We start from the raw sequence: 21,655 nt of genomic DNA, 5'->3' as shown, positions 1-21,655 counted from the left end.
TGGACGGATTGGTGTGAAGCAAAACACTACTGGGTTGGTTACTTTACTTGAAAGTTGATGGAGTGTCAACTAATACTTGATCAAGTTCTGGTGAAGCAACGGGAATTTGGCTCATGAGAGCCATCTGTATCCTTATATTTTGATTGTTATTCGTAGTGTTATTGTTTCTTTTAGAAAAAGAATTTTAAACTCGCTCATTTTGAGATTTGCTACTTGAAGTGTTATTCCTCATTTTTGTGAACTTGTTATGCTCACTACTTTGCTACTTTGATACGTGCACTTTTAAATAATGGTCAACTTGCGATTTGGAATCTCATTGAGCTTTAGCTCACCCTATTCCGTTAAATTTGTTTTCCTTATAGGGGATACGAGCGAGGGCGTGAGATTGGCACATGCTAGCATAGTCTAGTTTTTGGAAATTTTACGATTGTACTCGCGCTAGTGCTCGATTAGGATTGAATTTATCTGGAACTCATATCTTTTGATATATTTGGGATTGTATGGATGATTGAAATAGAAATGAATGTATTTGTACGTTCCAAACTTGAAAATTGTTATTTCCTTTACTCTTGAGGTTGCACCCTATTTTCTTGACGTGAGTGAGTAAGTCCTGCCGAGAACTGGGTAGGCGGTTCGCTAAACTCTGGGGTACGCCCTAGAGGGAGGTGGGGTCATCACAATAGAAATGACACCTTCTGATTTAAAGTGGCCATTCGAATTCTCAAGGAGGTAGTTCCTAGTAAAACTTTGTTTCGTGATGACTATTAACAAGAGCCAAGGTCAAACTTTTCACAGAGTAAAACTTGGTTTGCCGAAGCCTGTTTTTAGCCATGGTCTATTATATGTTGCTGTTTCTAGAGTAACTTCACATGATGGCTTAAAATTTTTGTTAAATAATGATGACACTTGTGAAGATTGTTACACGAAAAACATTGTTTACAAAGAGATTTTTGATACTTTTGCATGGGTGGTTATACTATATCTACTTTTATGATTAATACCATTTGTAATTCTTATATTCCATAAAACATTTTTAGTTGTGAAATATGTTTGATTAGATTCTCTATATTTATGCAGGTATTAGTCTCGAGTCATGGCATGTTCATATCAATTGCTGAACGATCTAACTCCAATGAAAGATGATTGGATCATTAAGGTGAAGGTAACTAGAATGTGGGATGCTATTAGTACAAAATCTAGAAATCTAATTAGGTTGGAGATCATACTCTTAGATGAACTGGTAATTGAATTTCAGTTCATTATGCCATTTCGAAGTAAATTATATTTTTAACTCTAACGAGTATGACTATTTGTAGGACAACCACATTCTTGCGTTTGTTAGTGCAAATCAAGCTGCAAAGTTTGGAAAACTACTGCAGGAAGGAGGAATTTACATCATATAGAATTTTTAGCTTTCAAAAAGCACATCCTACGTAATTTTCAGATTTCAAAAAGCAAGCGAAGTCATAGACCTGTGCATCATGATTACATGATAAATTTCACTACTTTAACTTCTGTCAAACGCCTGTTGGAAAAAGGGGATAAGTTTAAACTAAACAAGCTTGAATTTGTCCCATTTGATGATATTCCTTCTTGCTTTCAAGATGACTCGCATCTTACAGGTATTAAAAAAAGGGTCACATTGACATTTTAATGTATGTGTATAATGCACAAACTGATTATGTCATTTTAATGTATTACATTTTCTTTTCAATAGATGTAATCGGAAGGTTGACCAAGAAAGGTCCTATAATGGATTAGAATTGCAGTGGGAAAAAGGTTCAAAAAAAAAAGAAGTTGAATTGATCGACAAATGGTGAATAACATCAAATATGAATTACTTAAAGCCATTTTAATTCTTTATTGTTTCTTTATAAATTAGTTATTTGACATGTATCTACAAATATATAGTAGTTAAAAGATGAATATCACACTACAGTTTCAAACTGCTCATCTCATTGATGAAGAAGTTGTTGAACCTTGCATTCTCATAGTTACATCAAACACAGTTAACAATTGCAGAGGTAATTAAAAAATATCATTGCATTATTCACTGTTTAGTTTGCATTTTTTATGACATCTTTAAAATTTTAGTCAAAAAATTGCAGGAAGTTTCAATTTGTCAACAACAACTGCTACAAAAGTGTATAAGACTCTTCAAATTCCTGAAGTTGCTGAATATCTGAAGTGGTAAGAACTGATATCATTGTGCTTTGCATCTATTTTTTTCAATCAATTATTGTTCATGTTACAGAATTTTAATAATTTAATTGTTCAGTGTGGGACAAGTTGCGAATAGGATTGAATAATTAATCATTCCTCAAAAGCAACAAGTGCCTCTTGAAGAGTTCCTATTCAAAAATAGAATATCTATTTCTGAGCTCCAGACTTGTGCTTCAAATAATGGGAATCAGGTGAGATGCCTTAAAATTTTTTAAAGAAGAATGTAAAATATTACAATTGATTATAAATAGTTTTTAAGTACTTATAACCTTAATGTTAAAATTAGGACAAAACTTACACGTGTAAAGCAACTATAATGATAGTCGATTTGGAAGAGCCTTGGTATTACAAGGCTTGCCGCTATTGTAGGAAGAAGGTTGGCTTGAAAGTTCACACGAGTATTCAAAACTTTTCTAATTTGCATTAGTATAACTAATACTCGGTACTGATGTAACATCATAGTTTGATTATTTTAATTTTATTTTTTCAAAGGTATAATCCACCTTACATATTTTAGAGGATGAAATGGACTGCTATGATGTATTAGGTTTTGCATTTGAGAAACTAAAGAGCCAAACTTTCATTTTTCAAGTAAAAATCACCGACTACAATGTTTTGTACGGTTATAAGAAATTTACAGTAACAAAGGTTTTTGATGTGAACTTTGAGCTTGAAGAAGAATTTCTAAAGAAACAGGTTTTTTTTTTAATTTTTTTGCATTTAAAGTTTCAATCAAAAGTGACTTGAAAAAATTTTGTTTTCCATTTTTATTTCATAGTCAATAATTTTATAAGTTATCACTTATAGGTTGAAAAATCATCTGAAGAATATGCAATTGAAAATAGTATCATGAACTGCAACACAAGCACTCCTCCAAATGCCAAAAGTAGAACCTCTGTATATCAAGAGATATGTGCTTGCTCAAAGTGAACTTTTCTTAGAAAGCACTCCGGCAAAGAGGTATTGCACAATGTTTTAAGGCATTTATTTAAATATATTAAGCAAGTCCAAATTTTATCTTGAGAAAGTATAGAGTTTGTTCAACAATCTGATGAAATATACATTGGTGCAGAGAAATGGATGCCAAATTTGGAACCAACATAATGTCGGAGTTTGATACTGAAGAACATGTCCATCAAGCCAAAAGGTATATAACAATTTCTGCAAATTAATATATTCTTAACATATCAATATCAATTTGAATCAAAATCACAGTACCTGGAGTTGAAGTTATCATGGTAAAGTTACCATAATGCTATATTTTTCTAATGCATTTGTTGCAATTCTAATTGTTACATAGATATAGGTAATGGCATATTGATGAACCTTGCATATTCATAGAAGAGCCAAAGTGATTCCATTTCCTTAACTTTCATGACAGTTTTTATTTACCTCTAATCAGTTCTTTACTTTGAATTTGAAGTTTACCAAACCTTAGCATGCTTCTAACTTCAAATGATTTGAGACGCCAGTGTATATATTATTATTCCTTTATTGATTAATATACATGTTTATGATTTTGAAGGACCTATGAGTTCAAGTATTGAGAATGGAACAGATGATGAAGATGTGGAACAGGTGACTGATTTGTCCATGCTCAATGCCATGAGCTAGGAATTAAACGGATGAATAATTTGCTGTTTAATTTATTTTCATTAGATTACGTTGATGTTGCTTTTAATAAACAGTTAGACAATTTTATTGTTTCATTCGGTCAATTTGACAATTATATTGATGGTATTCGACATTCAGTTTTAGATTCAAGTAATAAGTACACAGGTCCACCTTCAGACATTCAGATTGAGTATTTCATTGGATCGCAGCAATGTTACAACAATGTTGCATCAATTACTGTAGCGATTGGATTGCACTTTCCGTCATTTTTCATGGAAAAATTACTGTAGCGATTTGATGTATATGAGAAAAAAAGGTAATAGGAAAATGTGTTCACGGAAAATGACGAAATTTTTCTACGGAAAACAGCAATCCAAGCAAGGCCTTAGTTCTCCTATGTTCTTTCAATTGTATAGAATTATAGACATACGGAGTGACCCTAAAGGAAATAAATACTATGCAATGAAATTCACAGACTCCATTTTTCTTAGTAGTTATACTCTTACACCATTAATTCACTGCAAATTTGTGCATACAACTATTTAGAATAACTGTATTTACTTTTTTACAAAAAAGAAATTGATAAATAAAATATGCATATAGTAACACATGAATTATATGTATATTTATATGATAAAATTTTTACATGATGAATTGTTGACTAAAAATAGAAATTAACAATCAATTTAAGTGATAATTATTTTAGTATTATTCATCAGTCATATATGAACCAATAAGACATTTAAAAAAAAAAGTAAAATGTTAGTAAATTATAATATAATATTCCTTCCTCGATCAATCAATCACTTACCACTTTTGCCTAATTTGCATGAGCAGTACAAATTCTAAAAGTAAATAGGTACCCTTTATTCCTTTCCCAAAACCCACCTCAAAGCCTCAAACACCCAATTCTCACTGCCTCTCACTGCGTGTGTGTGTGGTTTTTTTTCACTGATTTTCTTGGTATAATTTATACTATTTTTGTTTTCGCTTCAAGTATTGGTTACTGATAATCGATGAGAGAATGGGGAAAACATCGGTGATAATCTACATTACTGTAGCCATAGTTCTCCTCCTCCTCATCTCAAAATCCCCTCAAAATTCCAACCACGATAGTCACAGCCACCGTCACCGCCGTCTGAAGCTCCGTTCCAACTTCACCTTCGCACCACCGTCGTTAAATCACCATGAACGTCACGTCCCTTTCGACCCTTTAGTGGCGGACATTGAGCGGAAGCGGGAGGACAGAGAATGGGAGAAGAGGTACTTGGAAAGTCACCACCCCGAGTTGACTCGGTCATCGATGAGTCAACACGGAGAAGCTATGCCTGCTGAATCGCAGCCCGAGTGGGAGGATTTTATGGATGCTGAGGATTACTTGAATGACGAGGAGAGGTTTAATGTGACTCATAGGTTGGTGCTTTTGTTCCCGAAGATTGATGTGGACCCGGCTGATGGATTTGTGACTGAGCCTGAGTTGACTCGGTGGAACTTGGCGCAGACTGAGAAGGAGGTTTTGCATAGGACACAGAGGGAGTTGGAGATCCATGATAAGAATAAAGATGGGCTTGTGTCCTTTTCTGAGTATGAGCCTCCCAGCTGGGTCAAACCTTCAGGTAATTGAAATATTTGGACTTCATCTTTTTTATCATTGATGTGATTGTCTATGTTTGTAGGTAGGCTTGAATGTGATTTTCTTTTTGTCCATTTTTCAGCAGAGTATTGTTGATTCAGTGCATTAGAATCTAGTTTAATTTACTGGATTTTGAATTACGTGGGCATGAAGTTAGGATTTTGAACGATTGGTAACATATATAGGGAAAATTGGATTAACAAAGTAAAATTGATGGGACTACTGATGCAATCAATTAGCGCAGAGAAGCAATGGAGCAAGTCTAGTAGGTGTAACTCTGATTGACCTTAGAGTATGATATTGTATAGATGTGCAACGTGGTCTTAATAAGAAAAGAAAAGCAATTGCTGTCTTGTGAGGTGGTTCTGTTTGCCTTTTCTACCTACATTTCAAAGCCATCTGCATTTAGGTACTTATTTAGTTTCATGAAACGAACAAAGAAAATTCTGTTTGTGTTATTAGAGACGTTATCCTTGTAATAATGGATTCTTGTAGATTTGGGTCCATGAAGCCTTTGGGTGCATCATATATTCGAAGTATATAAGTGCAGAAAGACTTGGCTGTTGAATTGCATATATGAAAATTAAAGCATGAACCTACCTTTCACAGATATGAGAATGCTAATTGAAGGATATGATCTATTTTTCTAATTGAATTAAGTATGGTTTGGTGAGACCCTCCCCTCCCAAGTTGTTAGGGTACTACTAAAGCTTGGTCTCCTTAATCATACAGTAGCATCTTTTACTTTTATCAAGCAGAGCCAGTGGACTTTCTGCTCACACAGATTCACACGACATAAACTTACACTCCTTTCTGGCATGGACCTTTTGGTGACATGATTTGGGCAGGCATGACATGATTTGAACTTTACAGCTCATTCAAATGTTTTTATGGATATAAGAAATTTCTGGGTATTTTGAACAGCTGATGGCAGGGGGTGACCCTAATACTTACTGTTCAGTATTCTGTTCAATGTTTTAAAAGGAGTGCACTTGGATGAGGTGGTCCAATTTTGCCCCAGGGTTTTTTTGTAATTTTATTTGATAATTTAATTTCACCAGGTAGTGATTCCTCGGGAATTGATATGGGTTGGTGGAAAGAAGAGCATTTTAATGCATCAGATGCAGATGGTGATGGTCTTTTGAATATTACAGAGTTTAATGAGTAAGTTTTGTTCTGCTTGGAGTTGCTCTTAAAAACAAAAGGAAGATGTAAAATAAATCTTTTCTTTGCCCATCTGTCCTAAATATCTCAATGTTCTCATCAACTTATTTGGTACTTTCATTGCAATTTTGTAGCTTTCTGCATCCAGCTGATACAAAAAATCCCAAACTACTTAATTGGTTGTGCAAGGAAGAAATCAGGTATGACAATTTCTGTTGAGTGTCTGTTTCACAACCTGAAAGTGCAATTTCTGTTGAGTGTTTGTTGATCGTGCAGTCCTTTTGCTTCTGCTTCTTGTTCGTTTCTGCCTACCATTCTTGGCAACTACTAGGAGCAATGTGATATGTGAATGCATTGAGTATGCCAGCTGAATTGCTGAGCCCTTCTTCTTTGCCCATTTACATGTGCACACACAGACACACACACACGTGTACACATCTATGTTTACTGATTCAAGTGTGTATGTATATGACTGGGAAAGCAGGAAATTTTTTATCAGTAGAAATTTTTTTTAAATCCTTATACTCTTTTTTTGTGTGTTGATACTTGTTTCGAACCATATGCTTGAATAATATTCTTAATGTTGGTTGGATGGATTTTCATAGTGTGTTGGAAGGCAATACCGTTGTCTGGAAATCATGAAACAATTATTCCACAGATGATATTTGTTTATCAACTAATTATCGGAGTACTTTAAATTTGTTTTTAAAAAAACCATGTCCTTTTGCATGTTTCCCTGTACAGTATGTCACCACTGGTTAAACTGAAATTTTCAATGTTGCGATTTTTGTTTGTAATCAAGAAACAAGAAAGCCATTGACTGGTAAGACTTTGCTTTAATTTGTTATGAACTTGATGCTTTATGGAAGTAGTCTTACACTAATGAGAATTCCATACATATTTTGAATTTTCTACAAGTGGCTCATCTTCATTTGCACGAGATTTTCATTTTTGACACTTCTTAAGGATTAAGAAACGAGACAACTACTAGAAAGTTTCCAACTTTGGATTGATGGTTTTGTTAAGTTACCATGTTCTCCATAACCTCATCAATTCCTAATCACTTGATCATTTGCACATTTCGCTTCTAAGGTTTGGTTTTTCTCTTTTGTACTATTGCCTATTTTTCTTACCATCCCAAACCTACTCTGATTTCGTGGACCGTGTCTCTCCATCATTAAATATTTCAGAGAAAGAGATTCTGATAAAGATGGTAGGGTCAGCTTCAAAGAGTTTTTCCATGGGCTTTTTGACCTGGTAAGGAACTATGATGAAGAGGATCACAATTCTGAGCACCAGTCTGATGATTCAAGAGAAGCCCCAGCCAAGAAGTTGTTTTCCCAGCTTGACAAGGATGGCGACAGGTAATTAACTAGATGTCCTTTAAAAATATACTGTATAATCTATCATTTGTTATATGCTGTGATTAGTTGCCTATAACCCAAAACTCTGCCCTGTAGGTTCTTGTCAGATGTGGAACTGCTACCAATTATTGGAAAGCTTCATCCGTCTGAACATTATTATGCTAAACAACAGGCAGACTACGTCATACAACAGGTACTAATTAGTTTTGATGGTGTTTCTTCTTTCTTGGTCTATATAAGTTGGATTTGAAATTGCTAAAGGATAAAGATGGAGCTAAAAGCATAACTGTAGCCAAACAGTGTGATTTTATCTGAAAAATTTTGTTACACAGATTGGTTAAGTTGTCTTCTTAGAAAAATTTTCTAATTTTCTTAATGTGTTGTTTTTCCTTCAGCTAGTACTGTTGATTTTAGCTTTTTGGCATTTCAGTGTATTGAAGTCTATTAGTATGGTCAAATGCATGGTATTAAAAGTTTGTTCTCCCTGGCTTGTTATGAAGTGTGATTCAGATATTTGTTTTCTTTTTTCTTTGTTTCTTTCGTTTCCTTCCGCGTTCCCTTGTAGTACGAGTTGAATAAGCTGCCAACGAAGAGTCAAGGGGATGTTTGATAACATGAAGCTTGTTTCAGAGTTGAAATAATTCACCTAGTAGTATTTGTTATAAATGGTACTCAGTAGTAACGTGAGTTTGATGTGTTTTTTTTGGGCTTTTTATTATGTAGGTTTATGATGTGATTTTATGGTCATAATTTTTTATAACCACTATGACTTTAGCGATTTATTACTTCATTTGACAAGGGATTATTTAGTTGGTTTGGAGTTGTTCTATTATGTAGTTGTTTTGATTGAGAGGCACGTGATAGATTCCCACCGGAGGTCTTTCTACAGATAGTGGGAATCTACCCTATTGTCATGTTCTATTTGGAGGAATAAAACAAAACTTGTATCTTGGAGCTGAGTGGTTGATAGCCCCGATCTTGAAAACCAGTATAGTTTTGAACAAACTATCAAGTTGAATCCCCCTCTCTCCTTTTTTGCTCATTGAATAGATTTGTTTCTTTATTGTTTTTCCCGGACTGGTATCATAAATCAAAAAGAAGGGGGAATGGCTTGGCTATCCCATCGAGCCAAAAATAGATTATATAATGAGTTGAAAAAAAAAAGCAGTACTTTTTTTTTTATTTTGAGTATGAGCTGATTGGAAGATGTATAAAGGAACGAAAAGGATTCCCATTAACCCTGCCTTAAGGTGCAAGGTCTTGCAGGTTGTAGTAGTCATTCTAGGTTTTTCTTCATTTGCCATCTTCTAATTGTCTGGAGTTACACCAGCAATCAACCCTAAAAGCTTGTCAAAGTTAAGGTCTAAATCTCAGTCGGGAACTGTTGTCACTTTGACAACTCATGTTCACTCTTTTGTGGGCATGCTTTCCAACAAGATTCAACAATAATCACATCATCAATTTGTTTGAAAAAATTCTTTGATTATTGAGTAGAAGTGGATGAATAATTCAAAATGTTTTTTTCTCTGTTGTAATGGGTTGTATTTATCGATTTTATCATCTCTTATAATTTTTTGAAGAGGCATTGTGATAATGTAAGACCGTTCTTATTAAGAAACAGTGGTGATGAATTCTTTATCCCTCTCTTTTTATCTCTCCAGTTAGTATGCTTCATTACTATAATTTAACTCAGTTATCTCGTTTTCTGTTTTTCTGCTTTATTTTTCATGTTTTATTCTTGAAAGAGACCTTATTACTTCATTAGAAGGTATGATAACTATTGATAGAGAAAGTATATCAGTTTGCTCAAGAATGATCAAAAGTTATTTGGCTGTGGTTGCATGTTGAGTCTTCATCCTGTATGTCGTGTTTTGCCTTGGTAATTCCTAGTATGTGTTACTTCCCCTTTGAGTTCTTTTGTGTTCAACTGTTGTATCTTCTATGCTCAAAACTGGGTGAGTCCCAGAAGGTCACCTGGAGAAAACTATGGTTGCAAAAGATGCTTTTATAACATTGCCACTTTGTTCCTTTACTGTATGTGGGAGGGAGTGTTTGGTGGAGAGTTCTGGATGATCCGCTTCTAGCTTTTCTTGTGTGCAGCGTATGACATCTATTGATGTTAAGATGACTTTTTCATCTACTAGGTGTTCCACGATAATATGGATATTGATAAATTTGTAGATGACAGTTATGGTCAAAATTGCTCATCCTTTTCCTAATTGAATGGTTAGGTGGAAATTAAACTTCCACTCCTGGTAGTAACACAGTTAATACCTTGTGGGGCTTGCTTATCATGGGGGTTAAATGGTACAAATTCTGATTGTTCATTGATGTATACGGCAGAGGAGAATAATGGTTACTTCAACCTTATAATTGCTGTTGTTTCTGTTTTTCTAGTTCTTTCTAAATGATTACTGACTCTTACCATTTGCATCCAAAGCCATTTCTCTGTTGTTTGGGTTCCTAAAGTGAAATATTGGATGAAATAATGAGTGTGTTTGGTTAGTAGACTATTTAGGATGTTTTAAAAAAAAAATAAATAAATACTGTAGTACTTTTTCGATGTGATATATGTGAGATAAAAAGGTGGTTGAAAAATGTGTTGATGGTGCAAGTAAATAAATTTTTATAAATAATTCACTATCCAAATAAACCCAATGTTGTCATGAAAGAACTTACTGGTGCTTTGGAACTTTCATAAAATTACTTTAATGCCTGTGATTTGCATACGATGTGTGAGGAGAATGGATTCACTTCCTTTTCATCGAACTTCTGTTGCAGGACTGAGCTTTTGCATGTAGTCATCCTCAGCTTTTTATTCTCTATCTCCTTTTTCTGTTTAACCTGTTTTTTTCCTCGTCTCTTATTTCTGGAGGGTAGATTTTGATAGTCTTGATATTTACCAGAGGAAGTTTATGAAAATGCATAATAATCAGATCCAACTAAACCTGATAACCTTGTAGTAAACAACGATGGATGCTGATGATAATAGGAAAGAAATGCCGGGAACACAGCTGATTATCTGCACTTCTGGTAATTGGTGTGGAACAGAATGCTCATGTTTTATTAACTCCTTTGCAGGCTGATTCAGATAAAGATGGACGGCTGACATTGACAGAAATGATTGACAGCCCATATGTATTCTATAGCGCCATATTCAGTGATGATGAAGATGAAGACTTTGAATATCACGACGAGTTCCGTTGATTGATAACTAGGTAAGGTGAATATCTCTTATCTGTGGTTGAATAAGCAATTGGAGCAATTCTGTTTCTTCCTATGACCTTCGATATTTGGTGACAGGTTTTCAGTTTGGTACAGATGAAACATCTAGAACTTCTCTTGATCAAAGCTCCTACTATAGAATTATAATCACCAATGGTGGAGACATTGGCAAACGTCATGTGAATGATGTCCAAAATTACATGCTTTGGTGCGTTTTCTTATTTGCATCAGAATGCCTTCTTGATATTTGAGAACCTCAAGGATCACAAGCTCAAATTTTCTTGCATTATTTCGGTTTATGGATTTTTGGTAGTTTTAGTTGAGTTATTGGCTAGGGACAATTTACCAGGCTAAGGATTTGTTGTTTAGTTGTCCACAATTATTTTACCTTGTCAATCTGCACCCATTGTTTTAATTTATTTGATGCTTTAGGAAGTTGAGAATATATTGTATTACAGATATAATGCTGAAGTAAAGATAATATGATGTTGATTTACTTCACAAGACATCCTAGCATTTGTAAAATGTGATTTCATAAATGGCATTTTTTTCTTTGTGTGTGTGTGCTTGTTGCATTTAATAGTGCTGTTGTTACTCCCCATTGCTATAGGGTGTGATTTATGCAGGGACGGCAGTTGGGGCAGGTACCCGTGGCTGGTTGATGGGGCGGGGCGGGGGTTTATTTTCTCCCCTGGTTGAAAAATGGGTAGGGGACGGGGGAGTATACCCCTACCCCATCATCCACCTAAAAATAAATAAATAAATATTATAATTATATATATAATATTGGTAGTTATAATAATTATATTATTAGTTATACTAATAATTATACATTTATACTAATACAAATTACTGATTAGTTATGCTAATAGATTTATGAATTGTTTTTTTCTCAGGAATTGCACCATTTCCCCTTCTTATAATTCTTTTTCTGTTAAATGTCCAATTGTCTCTTGCTTTTTCTTCTTGTCACTTCCTTCCCTCTGTATCGTCTATAAAAGTTGAAGCTGTGTAGATGCTGTGTTTTTGGCATTTGCACGTATATGAATTTTATATTGCAACCAGTTTAATCAAACATAAAATGCCAGAGCTATGCGATCATGTGTATTGCTGTTTTGCTGAAATTCAGTTCCTTTAGGGAATTGTGTATTGCTGTTTTGCATGCTAATGTATAGACTTCATGTAAAATTAGTGTTGTAAAATTAGACTTCATGTATAGGCAAATTTCTATTAGCCTGCGGGGAAGCGGGGTGGAGTGTGGGGAGCGGGTGACAGGGGTGGGACGGGAGTGGGGGGAATGTTTGGGCAACGAGGCGGTTCCTCCACTCCACCCCCGCCCCATTGCCATTCCTAGATTTACTTGCAATCTGTATCCTTACAAAGCACTTTAATCTGTAATAAAACTAGAATATGGATAAAGCACTTGGTTCATTTAAATTGTTAAGTGCTCTCTTTTATGCGAAGCCAGTTGAGTTTGAAAATTAAACTTGGTTTTAGCTGATATTTTCTCAACTCGGTCAATTCGTTCAAGAATCAAGTGAAACTGGGGAAGGTGATAGAGGTTTTGGTTTTATGGATGTTTGTGGTCTCCTGGACAAAACTTGATAATCAGCATATATTACAGAGGAATATTCTTAAAAGCAAAAAGCTATAAAATACAATTACGACTAGACGAATTAAGTGGTAAAAATAAAGAGCAAGATGCTTCACTTTATTATCGCTTCTCATTTGCCCTCTCTTTCACAGATAAAGTTAATCCTATGGTCCGTATTAATTGCTTTGGAATCTGGCGTTGATGTTTCGCGTAGTATAGCAATGCTATTCTTAAAAATAGATTTTTTTAAAATTTGATATGAAATCATGGTCTATCACAATATTTCTCTTTCTCTCTCTCTCTCTCTCACTTCTTTTTTTTTCCCACAAAATACGGAGTCCAAATGGCAGCCGAGAAAATAGAAATGAATTCAGAGTGCTCCTAGTTAAAGATAAACTAACCTGTACAAAGCAGTGTAGGGACATTATCTCCCTTCATACTAGCGGCATGAAAATTGTTTGGTAAAATAAAGTTTGGTTGAACTGCAGGGAAAGGTAAGTTGCATTACCTTTTCGGAATGGAGACTTGTTCTTTTCTATTGTGATTTGCAACTTTATTGTTTTTTCAGTCTTAAAATGTTCTTTTTGTTTTATGATGTCGTGTTAATAGGTATGAAAGAGTTTTCTACTCTATTACCAGTGTTCTGTAATCATGAATCTGTAAAGTAGGATACTGTATTTAATGTGTAAATTTTAAAACTCTGTTGGGTTCTAAAATCATCTCCTTCCAAAATTTTTACAATTTCTCTACATTGCTTTAAATTTATAATTTTACCTCAAAAAAGGAAATCAAGTTCAAATAATGAGATTGTGGGGAAGTGTTAGGTTGGATGGTAAGATGGGAAGGATTGTAAGCATGGTTCAAAGCCACGGTCACTTGCGGTTGTGGTCGTGAGTCAGACTGTTCCATATTGGTTTCGGCATATCGGTCGCAGCCTCGACGAGGTGCAAATTTTTGAAATATTTAATATTTTAAAAATTGTAAAAAAATGATAAACAAAGATAATAAAAAATTAGCAAAAACAATAAAAATCGAGTTAACTCGTGATGACTCAAGGCGAATTGACTGTTTCTATCCGTTTCGGAGGCATCTTGATCAAGTTCTTGGTGAGTTGGTCGAGTTTTAGGCGATTCATTATTTCGGAGTCATCTCGTTTCGGTATCGGATCGGAAGCTCCGTTTTGGTGATGACTTGGCCAAGTCTTTGAATCATGATTGTAAGTAGAAAATTTTGGATTCAAAACTTTCAACTTACCCAAAAAAAAAAATGTTTAAATACTGAGATTGTAAAGTCCCAATTCTTGTCATTTACAGGTATTTTCAGATTCTACAAAGAGCACAACCCGTTGCAAGAGCGATGCATTAGTTGATTTCATAGTACAGGGACGTACCTTGAAGAGGAATTTCTGTAATAATACAAGACTAGTATACTTTTAAAACCGTATGAACAAAATGAAGATCTATCCCAGTAGGAAAATTATGATGTTGCAAATGGTCATTCCAAAATAAAACCAAAGAGAAAAGAAAAGGCTGACCCAAAAACTATGTAAATATATAAATGATACTCCCCCTGTCTCACTTATTTTGTCATGTTTGGAAATTTAATTTTTTATCACTTATTTTGTCATGTTTGGAAATTTAATTTTTTAAAAATAATAGTTTGATTGTGATATTTGTGCTTTCCTTTCCAATCTTATTCAAATTCAAAATTTGAATTTAAATGGTGACGTGCATATGATTAAAAGAAGTGACTATATAGGGGGGAGAAACTAATAAGTGCTTTAATTTTCTCAACATGAAAAATATTTTGAGACATTTCAAGATGAACAATATAACATTTCTAACAGGATGGAAGAAGTACAAGGAAATTTTGAAGTCACTCAATCATGCTTTCCACTTTTATAGGTGTTTAAGAATCTTCTGCTGGTTCACAAGAAAAGCAATAATCTGGATGTAGATATTAGGAGCTTTACGTATGGGATCAGCTCCACAAAGTAAATACTTCACCAGGACAAGAATGCGCACTTGATTGTATCCATCCTCAGCACTATACAAAATTCCAGTCGTACTCATCAACTCTCCAAATATGGGATTTAGAATCTGTTGGAAGCAAATAAAACACAGGATGTCTGGTTTGCCTCCCATGAGTAACAAATTTGCCAAACAATATTTTACAGACATTTGAAGAAACCATGGTGATAAATCAGAACTCTCTTATACAAGATTGTCTTCCATCCTTCAAACTCTAGGATTCCATTTCCTTCACCTCTAACAGACGCCCACTTTCTTCTTTCCGGAGAGGCATCTGAAATTATATTGGCATGTTAGTCCGGCTAGTGAAAGACCAAGTTGTGGCCTAAAGCATACAAATTCGGTAAAACAAAGAGTTTTCAGCATACTGGATTCCCCAAGAAAGTAGACCACCTCTGATGTTTATAGCATCTATGTTTTTCTGAAGTTTAACTAATTTAGGGCTCATTATTGGAGCATCTGCTTTTCCAGTTTCCTGGATTAGAATAGTACCAAAGCAATTTCCATCAAGAACATAGAGCATAAATAGGTTAATAGCACCATGTTTTCTGCAACTAAAATTGCTAGCTACATATGCAGCAGTGGAAGGAACAACCATGACCTCATCATACCTCCATGCCAACTCCCCTCATGAATGACTATTCTTACATATCATTATTACTTCTAATGCCACCCTTGCTTTCAAGGATTCATTCTTTGCTAAAACTTTTCTGTTTCAATCTACCTATTTGGTTTTAATAGAAGGCTTCTGGTGATACTTCATTTTGTTGGACTGACCAGCAAGGACAATTAAAAAAAAGAAAGAAAAGAAAAGAAAAGCTAGCAAGATCAACAATTCCAAAGACTCGCTCCCTTTGATTATCTTGGTGTAGCTAAACCAATTGGACATTCCTAGAAGTGCACTTTCATGAGGACAAGATGAAAAGAAAGCAAATATATATCTACCAAAATAGTGCATTTTGACGTAATCAGAACCAGTCTAGAATCAACAAGCTTTGAGAATCGTTACAAAAGTCTCTAGCAAGTGAGGTGCCAATAAATTAGTAGCTGAAAGAATACACTTTGTCTCCTGGTAAACAAATACTGTATAATTTAACTTAAATTAACTCACCTCTGAACATAATGCTGCAAAGCTCCACCAAAAATTCTGGTGATGATCAGAAATCCCATTCTGAACGATTGATTAGAACCTTCAAATCATCATTTCCCATCATGTGTTGTTCCTCCTCTATTCTTCTGACAGACTCTTCAGCAGATTGTCTGCACAATTGCACCTCAATGATCTCCAGTGTAGGGACATCTCCTAAACCAGAGGGGACTTCCTCAAGCTGCCTGCAATTTCGCAAAACTAAGTGTTGAAGATTGGGAAAGTCATCACTGGTGGCATTCCACTGGGCCAGGTTCAGAGTGTCGAGCTTTAGGAAATTGAGTTTAGGGAACTGCCCTTCTTTCATGTCCCACACTTTCCCCTCAAAGGCCCTAGAAAGCAATTTGAGAACCTCCAGGTTCGGTAATCTACCAACTTCCAAAATGCAGTCCCATGGCAGGCGAAATTTTGATAGAGTCAACTTCTTCAGTTTCAATGGGAAGTCAAACTTAAAAGGATGAGCAATTCTACCAGAACAGAGAATTTTGAGCGACTCTAGTTCTGTGAGACAGTTCAGTACTGGAAATTGATTTGAGTTCCCAACATCAACCCTTGATTCTGAAAACAGACATCTAAGTCTCCGAAGTTTGAGAAACCTTCGCATGATATTCTCTGTATGTTTACCAAAAGAGAGAGATGGGGTGGAAAGACTGTCCAGATTTCCTAACTGCGTGGCCTTTTCTGTTTCATTGTCTTGCATGTTGAAGACAGCATTACTATATACATGCAAATGTCTCAACTTTTCCATGCTCCAAATAGTATGTGGCAGTAGGACTTTACCTTTTAGTCCTTTCACAATCAAGGTTTCCAGATTCCAGAGGTTGGCAATTGAAGCTGGAATATAGTCTATATCACCACAAAGGGCCAAGTACCTCAAATGAGCCAATAACTCTATTCCACTGAAGAAAGAATTACCCATATTGATGCATTCCAAATCCAGCACTCTGAGAAGTTTGAAGTTCTCGAAAATGAAGGAGATGTTGTAGGGACATCTTGGATACAAATCACTGCTGGCAGAGTATAGTAGAGAGCGGACGTGTGGTCCACCAGGCCTTGACATGATGAAATGATTTCTCTTAGAACAAATGGATAACCTCCGTTTTGCATATGTTGTGCAATTTGTAGGATGATAATCTGGATCAACACCATAATCTGAATCATCATAAGAAGCATCAAAAAAGAAATTATGTCCAGTTACTGAATGAAGAAAATTTTCTTCGTGACATCTCAGCAAGCATAAAGTACGCAGCAGGTCATGAACACAACATGTTTTAACTCCACCATTGGATCTGCTTTTCGAAGCTATTACTAGGCTTCTGCCAATGAGGTCCTTCAAGTATTCCTCTGCAAGATCTTCCACACGTTTTGACGCCGTACTTCGTACAAATCCTTCAGCAACCCATAACCATGTCAACTTTCGGACTGGAATTTCTTTGTTCTCAAGAAATGCTCCAAGATAGAGAAAGCACGGCTTCAAATAGTCAGGCAAATGCTTGTAGCTTAGCTCTAGGATCTCCATGCACCTTGTTTGCGGATCACTGGCAATGCGTGAGCATAAACTTTCTGATACTTTTTTCCATGAATCTAGAGTCATTTCAGTTCTTTCAAGGATACCAGATACTGCAACAATTGCAAGAGGTAGTCCTTGACAACTTTTGGCAATTTGGTTTCCAACTGTCACCAGTTCAACTTGACAATCTCTGGTCTTGAATAACTTCTTCTGCAACAATTCCCAGCTTTCATCATGGGAGAGTAGACGAAGACGATGAGGAATTCTATCTGCTTTAATTTCCAAAGCCACATCAGGGAGACGACTTGTGACTAATATTCTGCTTCCATTTTCATCATTTGGGAACGTTCTTTCTAAATCATGCCATGGTTCAGTGCTCCAGATGTCATCCATAACTATGAGATACCTTTTTCTCTTGAGACATTGATATAACTCTAAGTCTAGATCATCATCACTCATTTCAAGGATACTATCAGTAATATCCATAATGCCACCCAGCATTTCGAGCAATAAATCTCTTTTGCAGTATACTTGAGACACAGAACACCATGCACGAATATGGAAGTGAAAGATAACTGAAGGATCATTGTATACCTTCCTGGCCAGAGTCGTCTTACCTAGCCCAGGCATACCAACAATCGAGACAACATCTTGCTGTCGTGATCCTCTTGTAAGCCTATCAATCATAATTTTGTTCTGATCAGCAAGATCAATGACCTCTTCATCAATTTTGGGAATTTTTGCTGGCGATGTCACCTTTCTCAATGCCTCGGGACCATTAGAGATATTGATACCGCAAGTCTTCATAGAGATCTCTGAAGCCTTAATCTTAAGAAGCCTGATATCTTCTATGAGATCAGTAACCCATAGCGCATGATACCATAAAACACCTCCTCTAACCACCAACGAATCAACAAGGTATTCCACCTCATATGCCACTTGTATAATGTGTGAAACAAGACATTTTATATCCAAGTGCTGAGTCCACTTTTCTCCAATGTTGCAGAGTATCGACCTCAAGAATCCCATCTCTCTATGAACAATATGAATTGGATATTTCAGAGAACCAATCGATTTAGCTTTGGAGTTCAGCAGCTCCATCAAATTTCCTATAAGAAAATCCATAAAGCCAACTCCCTCAGGCTTGGGGAAACAAGATTTAAATGAGCTTCGTGCTCGCAGATAAATCTCTTTTATCCCTGCATTGACAGGCTCAATCTTTTCTACCAACTCTGGAAGCAAAAGAACAAGATTCGTTGCCATGTCTTCTGTGACTTTCTTGGCAGCAACTGAGTAAATAACTGATATTACGTGCTTGACCACTAATTCAACATGTGCCAAGATCAATTTACCATCCTCCTCCAGTGGACCCATAAGAAAAGTTCTGAGGACTGTCAGCCCCTTGTAAAGGGTTTGTATTTGATTCTGCACATCGACCGTCATATTTGGACGACTGTTTAGAAGCTCGTGCAAAAGTATCTCCATCTTGAAAAGTTTAATCCTCTCAAGCGACTTGAGAAGCTCAAAGGTGACCTTGTCTTTGGTTACTGACTTGCGCAGAAATGCGAGATATACATTACCAGCATTCCTAGCTAGAGATCCAATATTTTTCCATATGGGCTGAGGAATTTCCCTGCCATCATCTCCTAGAAAAATCTGTAAAAAACTTAATCCATCATGGAAAGAATTAATTCGGTTCTTCACGAAAGACTTCTCCACTATTCCGGGCTGTAGCAACTCGGTGAGGAACAGCTCTGCATTGAGACGCTCCATCTTTTCGAGCAACCTAAAAAGTAGAGGATAAGCATCCTTAGCGAGATCTGCTACTGTTTCCTTAGCATGAAATAAGTAGCTGAAAGATCCAAGCTCGCTAACCATTTCTATAATATCCATTGAAAGCAGCTTTACATCATTGTCTGTGTAAAAAGATGGTGGCTGGATGACCAACATTATTAGGTATTTGAGCCCTTTTTGAAGGGTCAGAAGCTGATTCTTCTGAGGAATGAGAAATCGGACAAACTCTTCACAATTGTATTTGTGATCCTCCAGTAACTTGAAGCATATCCTTGTAACTTGTGAAGCATTAGGCTTTAGCTTTTTCAGTAGGTCAACAAGCTTAGGAATGATCTCATTTTTCATGTTTTCATCCAAGCCATCAATCCAGCACACATAAGAAATATATGCTGTTTGGACAAGTATTGCTCCAAAATGAGCCAAGAGGTGTCTATACTCTTGTTGGTTAGCATTCCGATTCTCTACCGCCATAAAGCCCCTTAGGTTTCCTATCATCTTGGCCATGACTTGGATGTGCGGCTTGATATGCACATGAAATGTGTCCTCTCTAGACAGATCTACCAGATTATCCAGTAGAGAGCCAGAGAATTCATTCCAGGGAACATAATTACTCAGAGGAGAGTAAGAAACCAAAGGAGACTGGCATTGAAATGAACAGAGCTCCTGCTTGGATGAAACATAATCGTAAGCTGCTTTAATCAGTGGCCTGAAAAGCTTGAACTTTTGTTGCCACTTAGAAATTACAGGATACAAGTACTCGACACTTCTTTGAATTTCATACGCAGGCGGAGATCTAAAATCTGTACTTGCCTCCATGAATGCAGCTTCAAGATCCTGGACTAGAGACTGCAGCAACAGACCAACATCTTTATGAAGATCATTCCAAATTCCAACGTATATCAGAAACGTTCTCAACAATCTTAATTCTACTTTGAGAATCTGAATTTGTTTGTGTGCATCTTTTTCATCTTCATCTTGACTTTCTGACAAGTTCCACCAGTCACCCAGTTCCATCAGGAGAAAATTCACAGCATTAGTTGGACTGCGATCAGCTTTCTTAACAAGCTTAGTTAGAAATTCCATCAGCAGATCCTGCAAGAATAACCAGACAAATAAATTAAATCTAGTTTGGGTGAAGGGATTTGGAAAAATAAAAAGAAAGAATCTATAATACTTCAACCAAAAAAAAAAAAAAAAGCTATCATACTTGAGCAAATATTCAGTCATATTACCACCTAATGCAAAAGCTAAAATTGGTCCAATACGCAAGAAATGGATAGTTTCAACATTGAACTTTATAGTTGATGAAAATTAGATACATCAGTAGATTGGTACATACTTTTCCCAGAAAACTGGCAATGGATCTTGATTTTAGCAAGATTTAAAGCTTATTCCTCTTTCTTCCCAGTTCACTCTAATCAGCAATCTCCAAGGGGCTAAATAAAGAAATTGATCATTGTGACGAAATTTCTCTTGTACAGTTTTTGTCAACCAATTATCATTTCGCTTTAATTTTGGGTGGTTGAGGCCGTTGCAGGCCCCTCCTTCGGTCCTAATCTTTGTGTTCTATCTTCTTTCGGTCATATTTGCCGTCTGTCTTTTTTGGAGTTAGCTAAATTTCTTCTTCTGTATTATAAGCATCCGGAGCTAAAAACTTGTAAAAGGTGTAATTGGTGCAGCCCCTGCCCCTCCCCCAATGCGAGCTCAACAGTATATTGCATTTATGCACGATGAAATTCAATAATAGTTGTACAAATTAATAAATGAATAATACTCCTATCCATTCCTACCTAATCCATTAAGGTATAATTTGTTCTGATGTGTGTGATTGATTATAAATTTAATAGGCGTGACAACTTTAAGTTAATTTGCATTCTACTTGGTGTAAATAGTAGTCGTATTACCTCAATTTTTTTGTAAAAAAAAAAAATGAAGAGGGCAGAAATACTTTATTTCTCTGAGGGGCTAAATTACCTTTACAGTCTAAGTTTCAACATACGCGAGGAGTATTCGCAAAAGAGGCAAATGTGACAGGGAACTGACAATTTTGTGCAAAATAAATGTTTAAACCAAGTGGAAGGGTTAACAATCGCAACCAATCTTCTATTATACAAGTAGGTGTTGTGCTTCTCAAGTTGGTGTGACTCTTGCACTATTTAATGCATCTTCCTTATGGGTACAAATTAATATTTGGTGTAACTTATACACCATATTATTCGTTTACACCAACTCAGTGAAATGATACACAAAATATTACAAGATTTACACTAATCAAACAGCGCAATGGGGATGTAACGCATAAATGGGTAACAAAAGATTCAAATCCGTTAATCACTCATTAGCAATTTGATCAAAAG

The 21,655-nt window shown here is 35.8% G+C and overlaps 2 protein-coding genes across 3 annotated transcripts; one reads left to right on the top strand and one right to left on the bottom strand.

Moving 5' to 3' along the window:
- Nucleotides 1-4,688: 4,688 nt before the first annotated feature.
- Nucleotides 4,689-11,783, top strand: LOC113719632 (uncharacterized). 2 transcript variants are annotated; one of them, XM_027244880.2, is made up of 7 exons: nt 4,689-5,453; nt 6,532-6,634; nt 6,769-6,834; nt 7,825-7,998; nt 8,095-8,191; nt 11,080-11,216; nt 11,302-11,783. In XM_027244880.2, the coding sequence occupies exons 1-6, from the start codon at nt 4,862-4,864 to the stop codon at nt 11,203-11,205; spliced, it is 1,158 nt and encodes a 385-aa protein (XP_027100681.1). In that variant the 5' UTR covers nt 4,689-4,861; the 3' UTR covers nt 11,206-11,216; nt 11,302-11,783. The 2 variants fall into 2 exon arrangements, with proteins under 2 accessions (XP_027100681.1, XP_027100682.1); XM_027244881.2 differs by having other exon boundaries at nt 11,080-11,221.
- Nucleotides 11,784-14,684: 2,901 nt separating this feature from the next.
- On the bottom strand, nt 14,685-20,928 carry LOC113719046 (putative late blight resistance protein homolog R1A-4). The gene is made up of 3 exons (XM_027244034.2): nt 20,638-20,928; nt 15,959-20,390; nt 14,685-15,121 (listed from the first exon to the last, which is right to left on the bottom strand). The coding sequence occupies exon 2, from the start codon at nt 20,379-20,381 to the stop codon at nt 16,005-16,007; it is 4,377 nt and encodes a 1,458-aa protein (XP_027099835.2). The 5' UTR covers nt 20,382-20,390; nt 20,638-20,928; the 3' UTR covers nt 14,685-15,121; nt 15,959-16,004.
- Between the last annotated feature and the right edge of the window lie 727 nt (nt 20,929-21,655).

The sequence above is a fragment of the Coffea arabica genome, chromosome 11e (genome assembly GCF_036785885.1).
Source record: "Coffea arabica cultivar ET-39 chromosome 11e, Coffea Arabica ET-39 HiFi, whole genome shotgun sequence".
Lineage (NCBI taxonomy): Eukaryota > Viridiplantae > Streptophyta > Magnoliopsida > Gentianales > Rubiaceae > Coffea > Coffea arabica.
The sequence above is the reverse complement of the archived record's forward strand: the minus strand, read 5'-3'. Positions and strand labels throughout refer to the sequence as shown.